Raw genomic sequence first — 21,509 nt, 5'->3', positions numbered from 1 at the left:
TTGTCCAAAGGAACATGGGCAAGGGATATGTACAACTATCCTGGCCTGACCCATACAAATTTTCCACATGCACTTTCCCCTCTTCCCCTACAGGCTCCTTCAACAGAGAAGACGCTGTAAACTGGGAGAACGGCAGAGCTCTCAGGTTAAAGGAGCCTGGGTCTCAGATGACTGTGGAAAACTGTCCACTGACCTGAAACATCCACACTGGACTTTACATGAGAGAGAAATAACCTTGGAAAAGTTACACAACTGGGTCCCATTGTCCTTATGTCAAGGACTTTCAACAATGCCTGATCAAGAGTAAAAGCTCAACGAATATTAGCTTTCATTTTTATGGGAAACAAAGTTTACTTCTTCTTCATTTCCTTCTTTCTCTTGGGCAGAGTGGAGCACAGGGACCACGGGGATTAGTGAAAAGCACTTAGCTGCACTGAACCAGTTACAAAATACTAACTGGTATACTGGTATGTTTTAGTAAAGCAACACTGTAACAGGAACTCAAACAGAAACAACATTTTCTTCTGGATTCCAAGCATTAACTTTTAGGACTGGTCTCTTGCTAAAACACTCAAATCTAATAAAAGATGTAAAATATAAAAAGACAGTGATACTCCCTTCTCTCTTTCTCCCCTTGATATCAAACATTTGGAGATATTCTAAAAGTTCTGACAACCCACATCATTTCTATGGTTTCAGATTGACATAAAATTTGTAAAGAATACTTTGTGCTGTTACATTACTTAATTGATACACTTTAATAATAGCCATACTCAACTTTTATTGATTTTACATAAACAGCTTAGAGAATGCCTTTGGAAACCATGTTTTCCCAACATATTTATGTTACAACACATGACATTTCTTTATGAAAGTATTTGTTAAATCTTTTTGCAGAGGGAGTGGGGAAAAATGAAGGAGGAGGAGGGGAAATAAGATTTCAAAACTAGTCTTCAGTGATAGGCCTAAATATTTGGCAATTATTTCCTTTTATAGAAAATCACAGGATTGTAACTTTGAAACATACCAAAAGTGCAGTGCATCAATTTAATTAAAAAACCAGTGGTGTCTAATATATTCTTTGGGCATCAAATTTCCCTTTCTAAATATAATCAGGGTCATATAATTTTACACTTATTAAATAATGGTTGAAAACAATAACCATCAAAATCTTTAAATAATCCCAGATCTGGATTAAATCATGGTAGTATTAATATTTTCTAAAATTCCAATTTATTTGTTCATCAGTAAAACGTAACAGTTGACAATGTCTCCAGAGAATAAGTTTTCTATGTGTAGGAAGACAATAATCTTATAACACCTGCGATTAATCAGGTCACTGAGCTACTAATACATTATATCACGATATTTTTTCACACTGATTTTTCCACTTCAACAAAGTACAAGTAGTTGTTATCATACCAATTCTGAGTACTTAATCATTCCTGAAACAAGGAATCATCTTCATATTAGTACTTCTTTGTTATGGTGTTTAGTCTTGATACCATCAAGCACAATGAATTTTACTTAATGAATATGGATGAATTAAGGCAAAAGGACATAACCTAGTCCCCTCAATAATTTATCCTCTACCTTTTAAAAAACTGTTGTTGAGGCTATACAAATTACAGATCTACTGGCTGGAAAGACACAGCTTCTCCCTTAGACCAACATTCAGTATTTTGAGCACGATGTTAAAGCCATGGTGTTCACGGCATGTTCCCTTGTTCTACCATTATGGTCGTTCCTCACCTGTACCCACAATACTGATTTTCAAATGATACTGTTCACTTGCTATGCGTCCTGGCTGTAGATTATTTTCCTTGATTAAAAATATTTAATAATTGGGCAATAATCTACTCAGTTTTTTTAAACTCTCCATTGAATAATTTTTCATTTTTACAACCACTTACTGCATGGCTGTTGCGGTTTTCTTCTGTCATCCTCTTCACATAATTAAGTGGTCCGTTCCCTTCAAAGGAGGAGGGATTTTTGAATGAGCCTCCAATTCTATCCCACAATGTGAAATACTGTCCATAGTTATAGTCAAAGAGCATGTGGTGGTCTGTATGATGAGCTGAGCCATTAATAAATGGCCTGAAGATATGGGGAACACGAAAATCACCATCATGAATAGAAATTGTCCAGATGTTGACCAAGACGTACAAACCTAAATAAACTACCTTGTGTAATGGGAAGATAAACGGGTATATGTGGTAAGGTAGACCCTGAAGGAAGCCATCCAGAGGATGAAAAGCATGACTTGCAAATGGAGTTGGAATCTTCCAGATATGATGAGGTTTGTGTAAGTGCTACAGAAGAAAAGAAGACCACATTAATGCCACAGACTTTACCCAGTGCAACAACTGACTTAGCTTTTCATGCTCATGGTGTGAGAAATGACCTAACTAAAAAAGTCCCTTTGAATTTAGCAAATTACTTTATAAAATTCCCTCCCCTTCTTTACCCCAAGACAGTAAGATTTTAACACAGCCCCTCCAGACCCATGAAGGAGGATACAAACAAAATGTACCTTGTACCTGTCATGGCTAAGGCTACTTAGGTATTTAATAAGTTAGGGGAAATTCTTGAAAATAGACACAGGATTTATAATTATACATTGCTGAAATGAGCATTTTCTCTCTTCCCCTACAAATTACCCGACCTTATTACCTTATACACAAGTCTATGATGAAGGCCTCTGTGAATCCAGTAGATCAGCATGTCAGTGAAAAAGAGAAAGGACAGTACACTAGCAACGAATCGAAGCCAGCCTACAAGACACAACAGGAGACGGCAGAATCAAGATTCAGCGCCCAGGATCAGAGCTTACTTTTGACATGTCCATCTAAGACGACGAAATTTGATCCTAGACATAAACCCTGTAAACTATCTGCTTTGGTTAATTCAGTACATCACAACCTCCATCTCCCTTGACTCTCTGGGATCTGCTCAGTTCCCTCTCATAAAAACTTGAAGCGTCCCACCTACAATATTTCTTCATTAAACTATGAGGATATTTATGAAACAGAAAGAGTAAACCCCTATGGCATCTTTATCATTTAAATGCTGGAGAATAATGCTATTTATTTTTTCTTCATATTAATCATCATAAAACATATCTTTACATATTAACTCCCCTGCTTAGAATTTTATTTTCCCTTGAAATGCTGTAAGCCTAGCATTTACTCCATAACCCAACCCCTTCTGATCTTTCCAACCTCATATGCTCGTGTACTAACCAGGCTGGTTCACTCAATATCCTCCCAGCATCTTCAAAGTCTTACCTCTATACTTTTACTCAAACCATCTAGAATGCCCTCTCTCCTTTTATTTTTATTCATATTTTGATCCACTTTCCAAGGCTGAGCTAATTCAGCACACTGGTGTGTAATTTTTGTTCCCTCCTTTAAATAACAAACCTCTTACTTGCTGACACCAGCAAGCTTGGATTCCAGTCCCAGATCCACCACTTATTTGTTAAGTGAGCTTGGCAAGTTACTGAAATTCTCTGTACACTTAATTTACTCACCTATAAAAGGAGCATCGTAATAGTGCCTACCTCATAGAGTTAATAGAATAAAATGGATTGGTAACACGTGAAAAGCTTAGAACTGAAGCTGGTACATATCAAAAATAAACGTTAACTATGATTCTTACTTTCTAATACTAGATACTAGAAATGTATCTTGATGAAATAATTCAAGAATTTCACAAAATTTTAGTTTAGTCACTGTAGTACTGTTTATAATAGAAAACCAAGAACAACCTAAAGGTCTAAAAATTACGGATCATTTAAATAAACTATGGATATCTATACAATGCAATACTATAAATATATACTGTATAACGTCAATATTTATTGACATGAAAATATGGGCATAAACAAGGCTAAGAGAAAAAAATCAGAGTTCAAACCAGTATGCATAGTAAGGGTTTCAATTCTGTAATGTAAATAACGAAGTACTACAGGCATAGAAAAGAGAAAGAATATACATCAAAAGACTTACAGTTTCCAGGTAGCAGAATGATGGATTTTTTTAAAAAATCGGTGTTTTCTGATTTTTTTATAAATATCATGTACTACTTGAGCTTTTTTTTCAGATGTTTGAATTCAATAAAGATAATAGGAAACAAATTCAAGGCTCTAGCTCTGATCATGCCAATCTTCCCCTGGGCACAATTTCATCTACAACAAAGACTTTAAAGAAGCAGATTTGGTTCTTTAGAGAAACCCATCTGTTCCAGACATTTACACTATACACTCACCGTACGGAAACTCCTCTATGCTGTCATACAGTTTGCTGTAACCTCTCACCTCTAGCAGGAACACTGAGACCGTGGGGAGGCTTATCCATGGCATTGACTGGACAGAATGCATAATCTCTCGATAGACTTGGTTCTGAAAATGAAGTTTCCAATACTTACAAACCATAAAATCTATGATAAACAAAACTAGCATAAAATTGTTCTGGACTGGATTTTTAAAATCTCTTTTATATGAAGGAGCTTACCTCCAAATTGCTTCTACTGAAGTGTTACTATGTGGGCGTGGGTGTGTAAGAAAAACATTTCTTTTGTATGAAGCAAATGCAACAAATATTTGAAATTCTGAAACTTTTTTTCCTTCCCACAAAATCTCTATTCCAAAGTTCTATTTACAGAATAATCAGTTCTTTCATAATTAACTTTCATACTCAACCCTCTCTATTTTTTTTCAGTCCTTGTAGTGACTGACAAATACAAATAACTGAAATAGAAAAGTGATTGTAAACAAGTCTGAATTTACTGAGTTTGGATTATCTGGTCAAAAAATATATACATAGTAAAAGTATATTTCAGTTTGTGAAAGTCAAATATCAAAACAATTACACAAATGTATACATTTATTTATTCATCAACTATCAGCAAAGAAATTCTCATCTATGTATCTAGCAAGACCAGGCTTACAGTTAAAAAGAAAAAAGAAAAAAAAAGTAGGGGCTTCCCTGGTGGCGCAGTGGTTAAGAATCCGCCTGCCAATGCAGGGGACATGGGTTCGAGCCCTGGTCTGGGAAGATCCCACACGCCGCGGAGCAACTAAGCCTGTGCGCCACAACTACTGAGCTTGAGCTCTAGAGCCCGCAAGCCACAACTACTGAGCCCGTGTGCCACAACTACTGAAGCCCGTGCACCTAGAACCCGTGCTCCGCAACAAGAGAAGCCACCACAATGAGAAGCCAGCGCACCGCAACTAACAGTAGCCCCCGCTCACCGCAACTAGAGAAAGCCTGTGCACAGCAACGAAGACCCAATGCAGCCAAAAATAAATAAATTAAAAAAAAAAAACTTCAAAAAAAACTTAAAAAAAATTACAACTTACTTATTTGTTTAAATTAAATTAAAGAAAAGAGAGAGGGGATTAGCCTTTCCAAAACTATCTAACCCATTTGGAGCTGTTTTCAGAAACTCTGAAAAGATTAAAACCAGTTTAATCTGAAAATCTCACAAATACATATTGTTATTTTTACTGTAATAATTAAAAAATAGGTAAGAAAATCACTTACCTTTAAAAATTGTGGGTGTTTCATTAATGAATGATCATAGACAAAATAATAACTCAGCGTTGCGAATAAGAAATAAAGGATATAAGCACCGAGATTTGTTATAATCAGGAGACTGACAGCTTGTCGGAAGATGCTGTCCTCTGGCCACGTGGCTGGATATATGTATGGTGTAAAAAAATAATAATCTGCAGCATTGAGTACAAGATCCATCTTAGCCCCTAAAGGATAAACATGTACAACAATTATTTACCCATGTTGACATTTCTCAAAGCAAAAAACTTTCAGAAAAACTATATATGAAGTTCCTGCCTTCATAAGTATATGTAGTACAAGTCTGCTGCTACCAGAATTCACTAAATGACATCTCTAGAGCCAGAAGGATCTTCAATGTCATCTCTAGTTCAGTCTCTTGATATAATACATAGCGACACTGAAGTTCAGTTAGAGAAACTGAGGCCCACGAAGTTTCTTCTCCAAGGTCAAGCTGAAAGGTGGCATAAGTCCAGATCTAATTGCACCTTAGTGTTCTCTTCCACTATGTCCTATTGCCATAGGACATGGCAAATAGTAAAGATGTGGAACACAGGGCACTAGGTACTCAGGCAAATGGTTTACTCCTTCAGCTGCAAGTTTCAGCAGCATCTTTCTCCTAAAAGGACTCATATTTCAGAGATTTTTGCTTCAATGCTGAGACTTAAGACTTAAGAATTCCCTAAATGGTATCTATTCTGTGACTGTAACCAAAGAAGTCAGGGACTATCTATTCTCGTGACTAACCCTAACTCTCATTGACAGAACAAAGGGAGATGTATTCTTGGCAGTGACAAATAGAATACATTTATTCCTCACCTCCCTCTCCTCCCCACCCCAGTCAGGGGCTGGCAAACTGTGGCCCACGGGCCGAACCCAGGGCCTGTTTCGGTAAAGAAGCTTTGTTTGAACACAGCTATGTCCAGATGTGTCTATGCTGTCTATGGCTGCTTCTCTGTACTACGAAGTCAAGGCTGAGTCACAGCAATAGACAGCATGGCTCACAAAGCCGAAAACGTTTATTATCTAGCTCTCTAAAAGGAAAGTTTGCCAACTCCTGTTCCAGATGCTTAAACTTTGAAAAACTTTAGTCGATTCTATACTCATGATCCTGAATCTAGTTCAACAACTTCATGGTCAGCTTCTGTGGGCTGACCACTGACTCTATCATTTATGATCTACTTTCTCCTTCTTCACTGCACTGTTTGTAGTGGGAAATGTGTCCTGTATTCCAAACACCTCTCACCTATAATTAAAACTTTTGAACAACAACAACAATAACAAAAAACCAGTCTGAAAATTGCCACTGGGTTTTTAGTCTCTTAAAATCAAATTCTAGAAGCTCTTTATTTATTAGGGTGTTTAGCCCCTTGTTTGTGATATGAGTTGCAAGCATTTTTTCTCACATTGACATGGAAAGAAATTTTTAATCAACTAATGCAGATACTGACATACATCCTTCATCATATATTGCTAATTCACTCAAACAACAATTAAGTATGAAGCACTGCACTAGGTGATGAGCATACAAAGGTTAAAAAGATATAGTCTAAATCCACGTTCAAGGTTAGGCAACTACAGAAATGAATAGTTACATCAATATGACAAGTGCTATAATAAAGGTATATATATGAAAATTGTGTGAAATCAGAAAAGACAACACAACTACCTCAGCTTACAACAGAAGGCTGTATAGTGAAGAATTTTGATTTGGGCTTTGAAGAACATTACCAGAAAAAAAAAAGGTTAGGAATAGCTATTTCAAGTAGAAATAAGAACTGCAAAGGCATGGAAAGGTCACGGTCCATTCATGGTTCAAGGGATGTGTCCCATTAGGAATATATCGTACTGATGAGAAGCAGGGAGACTAGGTTGCTCCTGAGGTAGACTAACCTAGAGAAGATGACTGCCTGACCTCAGGCAGTAGCTGTGAGAACAGACACATTCATCAGAGACTTGGCAAGTAAGATAACCCATGGGACTTGATAACTGATTAGATACTGGAGTGTGAAAGAAGAAAAAATCTAGTGGGAATTTGGTACTAGCAGATGCAAACTATTATATATAGAACGGATAAACAACAAGCTCCTACTGTATAGCACAGGGAACTATATTCAATATCCTGTAATAAATCATAATGGAAAAGAATATGAAAAAGAATATACATATGTATGACTAAATCACTTTGCTGTACACCAGAAACTAACAAAACATTGTAAATCAACTATACTTCAATTAAAAAAAAAAAGAAAGAAATCTATGTTGATTGTGAGATTTTACCTTGCCTGAATGGATGGTGATGCTATGATAATCAAAATTGGGAATACTGTGGAGCTAGCAGACTTTTGGGTGCAACAGGGACTTTGGGGGTGCGAGGAATGATGGGTTCAGTTTGGGTCTTTTAAAAAAAATTTTCATTAATTAATTTATTTTGGCTGAGTTGGGTCTTCGTTGCTGCGCGCGGGCTTTCTTTAGTTGCGGGGAGCAGGGGCTACTCTTCATTGCGGTGCACGGGCTTCTCATTGCGGTGGCTTCTCCTGTTGTGGAGCAGGGGCTCCAGCTGCGTGGGCTTCAACAGTTGTGGCACGTGGGCTCAGCAGTGGTGGAGCACAGGCTTAGTTGCTCCGCAGCCTGTGGGATCTTCCCTGACCAGGGCTCGAACCCGTGTCCCATGCATTGGCAGGTGGATTCTTAACCACTGTGCCACCAGGGAAGTCCCTAGTTTGGGTCTTAAGTCTACTTGCTGTGGCTCATCTGGGCTCCTAGGCGAAAGCAGTAGACTACATGCAAATATGAATCTGAAGTTCAAAAGGGAGCCTAGTAGTATCGCAACAGTTGAAGCCATAAAGGAGGGAGCAGCAGGTTAAGTACATAAAGTAATACCAGAAACATAAACAATGAAGAAGAACCCAACAATTCAAAAGAATATTGCTATACCACTAAAGGTTGGTAAGAGTTGGTGAACTAGTCTTGCATGTTACCTATAGTGCCAACAGCCATAATTCCATATAGTATTTGAGACAGCACCGTGTAGCCAAAAATAACTCAAACGTTAACCATGAATCTTCTTTATTCAACCTTTAATATCCGATGTAAGTGAAAACTTTAATACGATCTCAGTCCTTAATTATAAAAAAACTCTTTAATTTTGCTTTTAACTGAAGACCATGCGAGTTGTGTTGATTTGCATATGCCCTGTACATAACTGCTGTGACAGTAAACCAGCACCTAGAAGGGAGGAGGGAATGAACCTCCGTCCATCCGGAGGCAGTTGAGATACTGTGAGGTGAAACCTGTTGTTAAGTGTTTTCAGATTTTGGTTTCAATTAATTCTATTTGTGGGATGTAGTAATTAGGTATTCACAAATATATTGCTGTAATTTCTGACATCTAACATAAAAAAAGTTTGAAATCACTAACAATTACGATCTCAAAACTGCAATTCAATTTTGAAGTTTATATTCAAACCCACATCTGTGAAATGGAGAAAGCATATCTACTTTACAGAATTGTTCTAAGATTTAGAGACGAAGTACATAGCGGTGTGGTACTATCTGACACGGGGAAGCTCATCAACAAATAGGAGCTATTATTACTGCTGTTACAGGAACCAAAGCTGGGCCCAAATCACTTTAACCTACAGTAGAAACAGATGTCATTTGATGTTTTAAAGAAATAACTGTTCATTTCTCATATCAATATTTACTGTATATGAGGTAATGTAAATATTAACTCATTTAACCCTCTCAAGATATACCCTACAAGTCAGGTGCTAGTATTATTCTTGGTTTATAAGAAAGCTGGACACAGAAAATTCCCAGAGTCATCAAGTAAATAAATGCTGGAGAAGGGATTCAGTCACTCCCTGGCTGGTTGCAAAATCCATGGACTTGAACCAAGTTCTACTGCTTCTTCATTAGTATCTCTTCAGCTCCTTAAATTTTTAAATTCTCAGTGACTCTACAAACTCACATACTTCTGCACAGAATTTTTTTTTTTTATTTTTAATTTTTTGGCTGCATTGGGTCTTCGTTGCTGCGCGTGGGCTTTCTCTGGTTGCGGTGAGCGGGGGCTACTCTTTGTTGCAGTGCTCGGGTTTTGCATTGTGGTGGCTTCTCTTGTTGTGGTTGTGGAGCACGGGCTCTAAGTGCACCGGCTTCAGTAGTTGCAGCATGTGGGCTTAGTAGTTGCGGCACACAGGCCCTAGAGCACGCAGGCTTCAGTAGTTGAGGCGCGTGGGCTCAGTAGTTGTGGCTCGTGGGCTCTAGAGCGCAGGCTCAGCAGTTATGGCACATGGGCTTAGTTGCTCCACGGCATGTGGGATCTTCTGGGACCAGGGCTCGAACCTGTGTCCCCTGCATTGGCAGGTGGATTCTCAACCACTGCGCCACCAGGGAAGCCCATTTTGCATATAATTTTAAGGGGTTTATATCCACTAAAGTCAGGGGCTCTACAGACCCTAAGTTAAGTACCCCTAACAAATAGAAACTTAGTTTACTTTACTTTGGCTGAAACAAAGAAACCTTTTCTTAAAACATAGTTATCAACAAAACACAATTAGGCTTAAAATGACTTGAGTCATTCTGCTTTACTTTAAAAGTATAGATAATATACTGTTAGTATAATAGCTAACATTTATTGAAAACCAGGTATTACTTAAAAAGCACTTTTTATGTATCACCTCGCTTGATTCTCACAACTATATGAGGTAGATACTTCTCATAAGGTAGATAACCCCCATTTTAAAGATAGGGAAAATGAAGGCAGGAATATTTAAATAAGTTGTTAACTAATGTAACAATAACAAATAACAAGTAACAGCTGGGATGTATATTCCAGAGCCTGTTCTCCTAGCTACTACATTGTAATATCTAGGTGTAGGTATGCAGATGGGGAATTCTGATTATCCCATGTTAATTATATTACATAATGAATGGGAAAGCACTCTGTAAATGAGCAAGGGTCATGTATTTATTTTTAGGTGCTTATCATTAGAAACTTGAAAAGAAAAAAAATCAATGGTGATATAAAGACAGGTAGCCTACAGGTAGTTATAAAGTTGTTATCACCTACAGGTGATATAGACAGGTGGTTTGGCTACCACAAACTTTCCAGTTTGGAAACTATCTCCTATACCACCTCCAAATTTGCTCTGCTGTTACACAGGGATGCTAGCAGACACGATTATTCCTATTAGGATGCTAAACTAATAGATTATTTCCCTTTCCTTCTTGTCTTCTCAAACCGCGGATTGTTGTCCCTCCGTCCTAATTACACTGCAGTAACTGGCGCTTGCTTCAACTTAATTCCTTTGCTGCTTGAAAGAAAAAAAAAAAATCCTCTCAAGAACAGAGGGAAATCCGTCGCAAAAGGCTTTATTAGTGTTCAGTGGACAAACTTGCCTTGGATAAGAGATCTCCAATAGCCAATATCAAACATTTCATATTTTTCACGCCCATCCACATGTCTGTTTCTTTCACCTCTCCCTGTGCCCTGACATACCCCCCCTCTGTCCGGGCAGAGGCCCCTAATCTGGAGGTCTCTGGCGACAACCAGCCTCCCGCCAGCCCCGGCCAGCGCGCGTGCCCTGCGTCCCGCACGCTCCCCATCACAGCCGCCGCCTAGCCGGTTGTTTTCAGGACATCCGGCTACCTGGCGTCTGTCTCTGCTAACCGTCTCTCTGCTAACCGTCTCTGCTAACCATCAGCGCAGGAGTCCTCAGGTCAAGTTTCGCAGACAGAACCCCAGAGTCAGCCTAGTGCCTTACATCTAGGAGGCAGTCAACGAACGCCTGCGGGAAGCTGAAGAAGGGGGCAGACGCACTCTCAACTTCCCCACCTGGGTCTTGCCTTAGTCTCTCCACCCCCTTTTCCTCCTCTGCTCTCGCTTCCAGCTCAGGTGTATTCCCTCCTTTCCCCGCCCCGCTGTCATCCCTACCTAGAGAGGGTCCGCCGCCGGCTGCCGATTCGGTTCCTGCAGTGCCCCGGCTGCTCCAGCTACTGGACCGCGTCTATCAGCAAGCAGGCAAGGTCTGGAAGGGCGTAGCCTGACCCCACGCTCGGGGCGACCAGCGCCGCCAACCAATCGGAGGCCGGCGGCATAAGCCGATATGACGGCAGATCGCGTGACTTGGCCGCCAGGGGCTCTCAGCGGTCACGTGGGCGCCGCGCGCTCCGACACGCCCCCTTTCGTGCCCAGGAACTGAAGGGAAGAGAGGACCTGATTTAGGTACTAAGGTGGTGGAGGGTGGAGTTTCAGGTTGTATTTGTTTCTTTGCTTTTTCCCCGGCACTGGTGTGTGTAGCTCAAAGTCTTGTACTGAGCAGGTTTACGTTATTTATGCAAACAATCCTTGCTCTGCCTTGAGGGAACTAGATGATACTTCTTTTGAAATGCACGTTGGAAGCATTTTCTACTTAAGAGAAGGAGGCGCAAATAGTTGTTAGACAACTTAGTAATACGTATTTCTCAACCCCAGCCTGCGCTTTTCTATAACACAGAATGGCTAGAATTTGGCTGAACCAGTTTAGGTAGGTGTTGAAATGCCAGAAACCTTTTCATAGTACAGATAAAGCAGATCTATGCAGACTAAACGGGAGTATCTGTAGATTCCTAGAGGTTTGCTTCTGCGCGCGTGTGTGGTTTTTATTTTTGTCGTTGTTAGCTTTTCTAAATATGAATTGCAGTGGTCACACTTGTAAGTAAACCTTTCTGGAAGTCTCAGAGGAGTGGTTCTCAAAGTCCAGCCAGCAGTGTCCAACAAATTTAGAGTTTCCTGGAAACACAAGTTCTTGGGAACCACCTCAGACCTGCTAGATTAGAAACTCTGGGAGGACCCCAGGAAGCTGGGTTTAACAAACCCTGGATTGATACCCATGTATGATAAAGTTTGGGAACCACAGTTCTAGTGAATTTGACCATCAGAAGAAAATCCGAAGAAAGTCCTTTGATTTTGTTCCCTCTAGAGTGATAGATAGAAGAAAATCCCGTAAAGTGAGAGATGACTATCGTTAGAAAAGAATATTTGTTTCCTTATAGGATCATCTGAAGTGCTGCAGTGTAAGGAGAGAAATTATTAGACTCTAATCATGAAAACCTTTTATATGAGTATTGTTTTAAATATCTGTGGCTTGCCTCCTACTTTCTTTTTTTAAATTAACATATATTAGTTTCAGATGTACAATATAATGGCTTGATATTTGTATATATTGTAAAATTACCTCCTACTTTCTAATTCACATTTCTTCACTTTTGTTTCCTTTGTTATTGTTCTTATTTCATCCTTTAATTTTTGAGATTAAGATTTTTATGTTCATTTCTGGGGAAAATTAAAATGGGGTTTAAAGGTGTTTACCTAGTACAAAGTTTCCAGATTTGTGATTGCTGTAGGGTAAAGCTCGCCTGCGTGGTTGGTTAGTCTACAAGTATATTTATCCCCTTTACTTGAATTAACTTCAGATTAAAAAAATAACAGACTTCTCTTGAAAGATTGGGAAATTATGTTACATAAATTAATAGATTTATGAAAGGTTGGGAAATTAAATTACATAAATTGATAAAATTTGAGTCTGCCAAGAAAAAGAATTGTTGTTTCTATGAAAACTAAGAAGAATGCTTCAGAAAGACCAGATAAGGATGAATGCTAATAAAATACACATCGAATTGGGTGTGGGTCAGGTGGTTATAAAAGTCTAGAGAAATTTTTAAAGATACGTGCATTTTGTTGTATATTTATTTCCTTCTCAATTTTAGAAGTGTCTTCCTCACATTATCCAAGCATGTTTAAATTTTATATTAAGTATTTATCTCCCCCTCCTCAGTAAAATACTTGTTGGTTTTCTGATCGTACTACTGCTATTTCCTTTACTAATAGTTAAGGTAAACATTCCAGAGTGGTTTTTTGATGAAATATTTAAAAATGATCTCCCATGTAGGGGACTGAGAGGTATAAACTATTATGTATAAAATAAGCTACAAGGATGTATTGTACAATGCAAGGAATATAGTCAATATTTTTAATAACTATAAATGAAGTATAACCTTTAAAAATCACGAATCACAATATTGTACACCTATAACATATAGTATTGTACATCAACTATACTTCAATTTAAAAAAGAAATAAATACATTATATGCATAGAATCACATTACTTATAAGTAACCCAGAACTGTTGACAAGAAATTAATACTAAAATTAACTAAATTTAGACCTTAAAAAAATTATCTCCCATAATAGGAATTCTACTGCCTCATAATTTTTAGCATCAGATACACAGAACATATATCCTCTGTGTATCAAAATATCTCATCATATTAGGAAGACAATTCTTGTACGTTTTTTTCCCCTCTGACTTCTGTTGTCCACAGTGGAGAGCATACCTCAATTTCGTTTTTTTACTGAAATGTTTTTGCCTAATTAGAAACTGAAACTACAGAGTTACTTATTGAGTCAATCTTTTTCTCAGATGTTCTCTTCTCAGATTTTTATTGTCAAAAGCATTTCTTGCATGCCTGCTAAGAAAAGACCTTTGTACTCAATGCTCTATGAAGTACTACTGCAGAGCATATTGAAAGCTCTGGAATGCTTAGGATAATATGTACCATGGCTTCTCATATTTCTGCACTGTGGTATCCCTTATGCCCAAGAAGAAGGTGTAAAGGAAGATGAACAGCAGCAGCAACAACAATTACAGTAATATTAGCAGCAGTAAGCATATGTATAGAATTGTTTAGTACAAAAACATGGATAGAATGATTGGTAAAGAAGTAAAGTCAGTGACATTAAGATTACTTTTGGTTGTGCAAGCTTAGTTTTGATAAGATTTAATCATCCTAATCTAAGAGGAAAAGGAACCATTATTCCCCTGAGAGCCTCCCTATGATAATATTTTTTTCCTAGACCTTCTAGTGTTGTGATGTCAAATATGGTAGAGGCTAGCTATGTGTGGTTAAATTTAAATAAGTTAAAAAATAACAAATTCATTTCCTCAGTTGCACTAGGCAGATTTCGAGGGCTCACTGGCCACTTGTGGCTCTTGGCTATCATACTGGATCCTGTAGGAATCGAACATTTCCATCATCATTGAAAATTCTGTTGGGCAGCACTGTTTATCTTCCATGTCTCTACTTTACCTTTCTTTTGTGTGTGTGTGTGTGTGTGTGTGTGTGTCTGTCTGTCTGTTACAGTTATAATGACTACTTTAATATTCTTGTTTGCTAATTCTAACCCTTGTGTCAATTCTTTTTGTTTTAATTGAGATGCAGTTGATTTATAATATTATAGTGGTTTACATCAGCACTGCTGGTGTAGTGGTAACATGCAAGAGCCCCAATATTATCATATTAGCTTCAGGTATACAACATGACGATTCAAAATTTTTATAGATTATACCCCATTTAAAGTTATGAGAAATACTGGCTATATTACCTGTGCTGTACAATATATCCCTGTAGCTTATTTTGTACATAGTAGTTTGTACCTCTTAATTCCATACCGCTATCTTGCCCCTCTTTCTTCTCCCCATTGGTGACCACTAGTTTGTTACCTGTAACAGTCTGTTTCTTTTTTGTGATATCCACTAGTTTGTTTTATTTTTTAGATTCCATATATAAGTGATAACATATAATATTTGTCTTTTTCTGACTTATTTCATTAAGCATAATACCCTTCAGATACATCCATGTTGTTGCAAATGGGAAAATTTCTTTTTTTATGGCTGAGGAGTATTCCATTGTGTGTGTGTGTATGTGTTTCATATCTTCTTTATCCATTCATCTGTTGACGGACACTTAGATTGCTTCCATATCTTGGCTGTTGTAAATAATGCTTCTGTGAACATTGGGATACATATATTTTTTCTAATTAGTATTTTTGTTTTCTTCAGATTTATACCCAGGAGTAGAATTGCTGGATGGTATGGTGGTTCTATTTTTAGTTTTTTGAGGAACCTCCATACTGGTTTCCAAGTGGCTGCACCAATTTACATTCCCGCCACCAGTGCACAAGTGTTCCCTTTCTCTACATCCTTGCCAACATTTGTTATTTGTGGTCTTTTTGATGATAGCCATTCTGACAGGTGTGAGGTGCTACCTCACTGTGGTTTTGATTTGCATGTCTCTGATGATTAGCAATGTTAAGCATCTTTTCATGTGCCTGTTGGCCATCTGTATGCCTTTTTGGGAAAAATGTCTATTCAGGGTCTGCTGTTCTTTTTTTAACCAGGTTGTTTGTTTTTCGATATTGAGTTGTTTGAGCTGTATATATATTTTGTATATTAACCCCTTACTGGCTGTATCATTTGCAAATATTTTCTCCCATTCAGGAGGTTTTCTTTTCATTTTGTTGATGGTTTTCTTTGCTGTGCAAAATCTTTTAAGTTTAATTAGGTCCCGTTTGTTTATTTCTGCTTTTGTCTCCTTTGCCTTAGGAGACAGATCCAAAAAAATATTGCTACGATTTATGTCAAAGAGTGTTCTAACAATGTTTTCTTCTAGGAGTTTTATGGTTTCTGGTCTTACATTTAGGGATTTAATCCATTTTGAGTTTATTTTTGTATATAGTGTTGAGAATGCTCTAATTTCATTCTTTTACATGTAGCTGTCCAGTTTTCCCAGCACCATTTATTGAAGAGGCCGTCTTTCCTCCATTGTATGTTCTTTCCTCCTTTGTCATGTATTAATTGACCACTGGTGTGTGGATTTATTTCTGGGTTCTCTATTCTGTTCCATTGATCTATGTGTTTGTTTTTGTGCCAGTGTTATATGGTTTTGATTACTGTAGCTTTGTGGTATAGCCTGAAGTCAAGGAGCATGATACCTCCAGCTCTGTTCTTTTTTCTCAAGATTGTTTTGGCTATTTGGGGTCTTTTGTGTTTCCACACGAATTTTAAAATTATTTGTTCTAGTTCTTTGAAAAATGCCATTAGTATTTTGATAGGGATTGCATTGAATTTGTAGATTACCTTGAGTAGTATTATTAATACTACAATATTAATTCTTCTAATCCATGAACACAGTATATCTTTCCATCTGTTTGTGTCATCTTCAATTTCTTTCATCAGCATTGTATGGTTTGCCAAGTACAGGTCTTTTACCTCATTAGTTAGATTTATTCCTAGATGTTTTATTCTTTTTTTTTTTGCGGTACGCGGGCCTCTCACTGCTGTGGCCTCTCCCGTTGTGGAGCACAGGCTCCGTACGCACAGGCTCAGCAGCCATGGCTCACGGGCCCAGCTGCTCCGCGGCATGTGGGATCTTCCCGGACCAGGGCACGAACCCGTGTCCCCTGCATCGGCAGGCGGACTCTCAACCACTGCGCCACCAGGGAAGCCCCTGTTTTATTCTTTTTGATGTGCTTGTAAATGGGATTGTTTCCTTAATTTCTTTTTCTGATAGTTTGTTGTTAGTGTATAGAGATGCACCAGATTTCTGTATATTAATTTTGTATTCTGCAACTGTACCGAATTCACTGATGAGTAGACTAGAGAATTGTTTAACAGCCTTCAAATCTAGTAGTAGTCTGCATTCAATCTGCTTTGCAAGAGTCTTTATTTGTCTCCACTTTGAACAAAATGAAACTGGAAATCCAATGCAAAGCACTAGAGGTACAGTCTATACAAGAAAGACTACTTAGAACTCCAGTCAGAAGAACCATACTCAAAAGAAAGCCTTTAATGACTGGGGAATAAATATTTAGGTTAAAAATAAAATTCTTAAGGTATACGTATTGATAAGGATGTAGGCTAGGCTTCATGTGACAGACACCCAAAATATTAGCGATTTACTCCAGAGAAAAGTTTATTTTCCTTTCACATAAAGGTGTAAATTAGCATAGTTATCTATGGTAGCAAATAAACCCTCAAATTGTAATGACTGAGACACAATGGAAATTTATTTTTCACTCACGTAACAGGTCAAATGGATGATCCTGGTCAGTGGGTAGCCCTGCTCCACATGGTGCTTCAGGAATCTAGGCTTTTCCATCTTGTAGCTCTGTCATTTTCATAACTTTCTGCATATTACATAGAGAAATAGGAAAGAAGGTATGAAGCATGCATAGCTTTTCAAAGACCCAGTCTAAAAACTTCACGCGTTAGCTCTCACATTCTGTTGGCTACAGCTCAGTCACATGACCACATCTAACTATTAGGGAGGCTGAGAAATGTAGTCTTTATTCTGGTAGTATATTTGTTCAGCTAAAGTCAAGAGTTTCCATTTCTGTCATAGTTACCTATTACTTTGTAATAAATTACCCCAAAACATAAGGGCATGGAAGAATAACCATTTGCTTCACAGTTTCTGTGGGTTGAGAATCTGGTTGCAGCCTAGCAGGAGCCTCTGGCTCTGGATCTCTCAGAGGTTACAGTCAAGGTATCAGCCAGGGCTGCAGTCATCTCAAGGCTGTATTTGGGGAGGATCCCTTCCAAACTCACTCAGTTGACTGTCAGCAACCTCAAAAGTTCTGCTTCTAAGCTCACCCACACCACCATTTGCAGCTGCTAGGTTCTCATTGGCTATCGTCAGAGAGATTGGTTTCTTGCCACGTGGGTGGTGAGAGATGCTCTTTGCTCTTGTTTCTTTACAAAAGAACCAGAAGGCTCAAGGTTGAGTCACTTGCCCTAAAACTGCAAACCAAGAAGGAATTCCTGTTGCAGCCCTTCCCAGGAGTGGAATTTTAAACCAATCAGTCTGGAATTTCTTGGTCAGCACTGGTGAGCTAATCTGCCTAAGACCCCCACCGCCCCCAACACACCTTCCTTTTCCCCTAAGGGAAGGTCATCTTGCCTGAAAAAACCCACTCTTTTAACTTCCTTGTCCCACCCTCTTTCTGCCTATAAAAACCTTCCATTTTGGTTTTTTTGTTCTTGTTGTTTTTTACAGTCTAGTGTTTATGTTATGGCAGTTACACGTGAATTTCAAAAATTTAAAACATAAAAAGTGGTTAAGGACTGCCGGCTTAAAAAAAATGCACAACGTGAGAGTTGTGAGTTAAGTTTTACTTGGGGCAAAATGAGGACTATAGCCCGGGAGATAGCATCTCAGATAGCTCTGAGAAACTGCTCCAGAGAGGTAGGGGGGAAGGTCAGTACACATGTGATTTTGGTCAATCGGGAGTACATGCAAACAAGCACATATTTTTTTGCAAAAAGTTTCTGCTAGTCTTGTGATGGTACTGCTAGTCATGAGGAGCAGATGTGACCATGAAGGATTTTAGTGCTTTTCTAGACATGAGGAGATACAAGTATCGGGCTCATGAAATCATCTCCTTGAAAATATCTATCTGAAGATCTGTTCTGCCAGTTTTTCCCAGAGCACAGAATGCCTCATTTCTGCTCTCCACCCTGAACTCCTTTCAGGGGGGTATTGAAAGTCAGCCGCTGCAGCAGCACCTGATTTAATCCTTGTAGAGGTAGATGGCACCTGCCAATTTGTATTTGACAGGACTAACATTTGTATCAACCGTTGATAAATGTCTAAGATTGTTTATTATACAGCAGGGTACAATAGTAGTGCCAATGCCAACAGGGCACTATGGAAATTAGTCTAAAAATTATCATTTGGGCTTCCCTGGTGGCGCAGTGGTTGAGAGTCCGCCTGCCGATGCAGGGGACACGGGTTCGTGCCCCTGTCTGGGAAGATCCCACATGCCGCAGAGCGGCTGGGCCCGTGAGCCATGACCGCTGAACCTGCGCATCCGGAGCCTGTGCTCCACGATGGGAGAGGCCACAGCAGTGAGAGGCCCGCATACCGCAAAAAAAAAAGTAAAATAAATAAAATTATCATTTATCTTTATACAAGCAACAACACTTACTGCTGTTTTAGAATTTTGAGATATAGTCTGCTTCTAACGCTAAGCAGTCCTTGAACATTTTTAATGTTATACAGTGTTATAGTAATTAGTTTGGCAAATGTTTCAAAATAAAGTAGAAATATATTCATAACATGACAGAAATGCACATCCTGTTTTGTTTTCAATAAGAACCATAATAGGTACAGGTCAGAACTCTTACCTATGTGAAATAATTTACACATGGATGAGTGCTATAATATCACCATCTAAAATAATCACTAAATAGGGGCTTCCCAGGTGGTGCAGTGGTTAAGAATCCGCCTGCCAATGCAGGGGACATGGGTTTGATCCCTGGCCTGGGAAGATCCCACATGCTGCAGGGCAACTAAGCTCCTGCACCACAACTACTGAGCCTGTGCACCTAGAGCCCATGAGCCATAACTACTGAGCCTGTGCACCTAGAGCCCGTGCTCCGCAACAAGAGAAGCCACTGCAAGAAGCCCGTGCACCACAACAAAGAGTAGCCCCCCCTCGTCACAACTAGAGAAAGCCCCCACGCAGCAACGAAGACCCAACACAGCCAAAAATAAAAACAAATAAATAAATTTATATTTTTAAAAACTTATTAAAAAATAAAATAATCACTAAACACAATTCTTTTTCAGAAATAAGCAAAGGAAAAACCTTCCATTTTGCACAACTCCTGTGAGTATCTCTCAGCTGGCCAGATGAGATGCTGCCTAAATTCATGAATTGTTTAATAAGCCAATTGGATCTTCAAATTTACCAGGTTGAATTTTGTTTTTTAACAAGGTAGTAGTTGAAGGAGCAGTATCCATAAAGAACCCTGTGAATTACAGGGAAGGGAAGCAATGCTGCTTCAGAACCAGGTGATAAAATGAGGCTGTTGTGAAGGAAGAGACCTTCCTCTATCCTTCTAGGTTCCTTTGGCTGGTCTAAGAATTAAAGTGACGTGAAACAGATTAACAGGGAAAAATCAAACAAAAGTTTAATAACATGTACACATGGGAGAGACCCAGGAAATCTGAATAACTCACCAAAATGGCCAAAGTCCTCACCTTAAATACCTCCTCAGCCAAAGACAAAAGATGTTAGAGGTAGTGGTTTTAGGACTGCAAAGGAGAGGAAGGCAATTCACACGGACATGGAAAAGCAAGTGTTAGGGAAACAAACGCCTGCTAGGCCAGGCCACAGCAGAACACAACATCACACCCATAAGTTCCCAGAAATAACTAAGGGAGACTTCGGGTGAGACCTACGGTAAAGGAGCAAATAATCTGTGACATTTGAACTATTCATGTTGAGGTGTTGGCGTTCGTAACCGTGGACTGGTGGGGCCTGAGGAAATCGGAATTGTAAATGCAAAATTTGACTAAATAGAATTGGAGCACAGAGAGAATACTGACTTAGTCTAAGGAACTCAAAGCAGCTTCACAGCTCAAGTTAAGAAATGGGAGTCACCCATGTCAGGCGATAGATGTGACTAGAAGGTCAGAGGAGCTGCCTCTGCAGTGGGTGACAAATCAAAGCATGTAGCATGTTCTGGGATGAGAAAATGGGACTATAGTGTGGCTAAAGCTGAGCATCGTTTTATAAACGAGGCAGAAGGAGGAAGAGCTGCGTGAGTTCTATCTGTTGGAATTCTTTGAGGTCTGAGATGAATTTCTCCATGGGGGAATTTAATTTGCTTCTGTCAGGCTTCTGGGGATTCTGCTAATCCAAGATCACTCTAATTTCAACTCTCATTTTGAAGTGTTTAATACCACCAAGATGACAAGGATTTGGCCTGAGAGCTGGCTTTCAGTTCTAAATTCTCACCAGTGATTCCCTCCCTTTGCTGTACTCACCTGTGAGTGTGATTCTTTCCTTTGGAGTCCCCTGGGGCTGGAGGTGAGGGGTGGGAGGTGGGGAGAGATATTTTCATGAAAAAGTTTACCCAGATACCTAGGTCACCAAATAATCAGAAACAGAAGGAAAGTCATTTTTCTGATGAAAGAGGCTGGCATTATATTTACCGGCATTTTTCTCTACTGAGAAGACTATTTCCAAAATCTTTGCTTTAGAAAATGTTGGGTAAAGGAAAGAACATGGAATGGCTGGTCCAAATGTCAGAGAGATTGGG

The 21,509-nt window shown here is 39.0% G+C and overlaps 1 protein-coding gene and 1 long non-coding RNA gene across 2 annotated transcripts in view; one reads left to right on the top strand and one right to left on the bottom strand.

Annotated features, from left to right (window-relative positions):
* Nucleotides 1–749: 749 nt before the first annotated feature.
* SC5D (sterol-C5-desaturase) lies at nt 750–11,651 on the bottom strand. The gene is made up of 5 exons (XM_030839634.2): nt 11,514–11,651; nt 5,547–5,764; nt 4,270–4,402; nt 2,674–2,774; nt 750–2,312 (listed from the first exon to the last, which is right to left on the bottom strand). Exons 2-5 carry the CDS (start codon nt 5,754–5,756, stop codon nt 1,857–1,859), a joined length of 900 nt encoding a protein of 299 aa, XP_030695494.2. The 5' UTR covers nt 5,757–5,764; nt 11,514–11,651; the 3' UTR covers nt 750–1,856.
* Nucleotides 11,652–11,749: 98 nt separating this feature from the next.
* Nucleotides 11,750–21,509, top strand: part of LOC115843532 (uncharacterized) — a 91,368-nt gene continuing 81,608 nt past the window's right edge. Inside the window, exon 1 of the long non-coding RNA XR_004035798.2 lies at nt 11,750–11,804. This is a non-coding gene — a long non-coding RNA (uncharacterized lncRNA). The remainder of the gene's footprint in view (nt 11,805–21,509) is intronic.

The sequence above is a fragment of the Globicephala melas genome, chromosome 8 (assembly GCF_963455315.2).
Source record: "Globicephala melas chromosome 8, mGloMel1.2, whole genome shotgun sequence".
NCBI classification, from domain to species: Eukaryota; Metazoa; Chordata; class Mammalia; order Artiodactyla; family Delphinidae; genus Globicephala; species Globicephala melas.
This window is presented reverse-complemented; position numbering and strand designations above follow the sequence as displayed.

Bases quoted from the DNA above. Each gene is read 5' to 3' on its own strand.
- SC5D (XM_030839634.2), bottom strand. From the start codon at position 5,756: ATGGATCTTGTACTCAATGCTGCAGATTATTATTTTTTTACACCATAC. The intron at 4,403-5,546 runs GTAAGTGATTTT...CTTCATTTTCAG, and splicing joins AACACCCACAATTTTTAAAG to AACCAAGTCTATCGAGAGAT. The intron at 2,313-2,673 runs GTAATAAGGTCG...TTTCTTCTGTAG, and splicing joins ATCATAGACTTGTGTATAAG to CACTTACACAAACCTCATCA.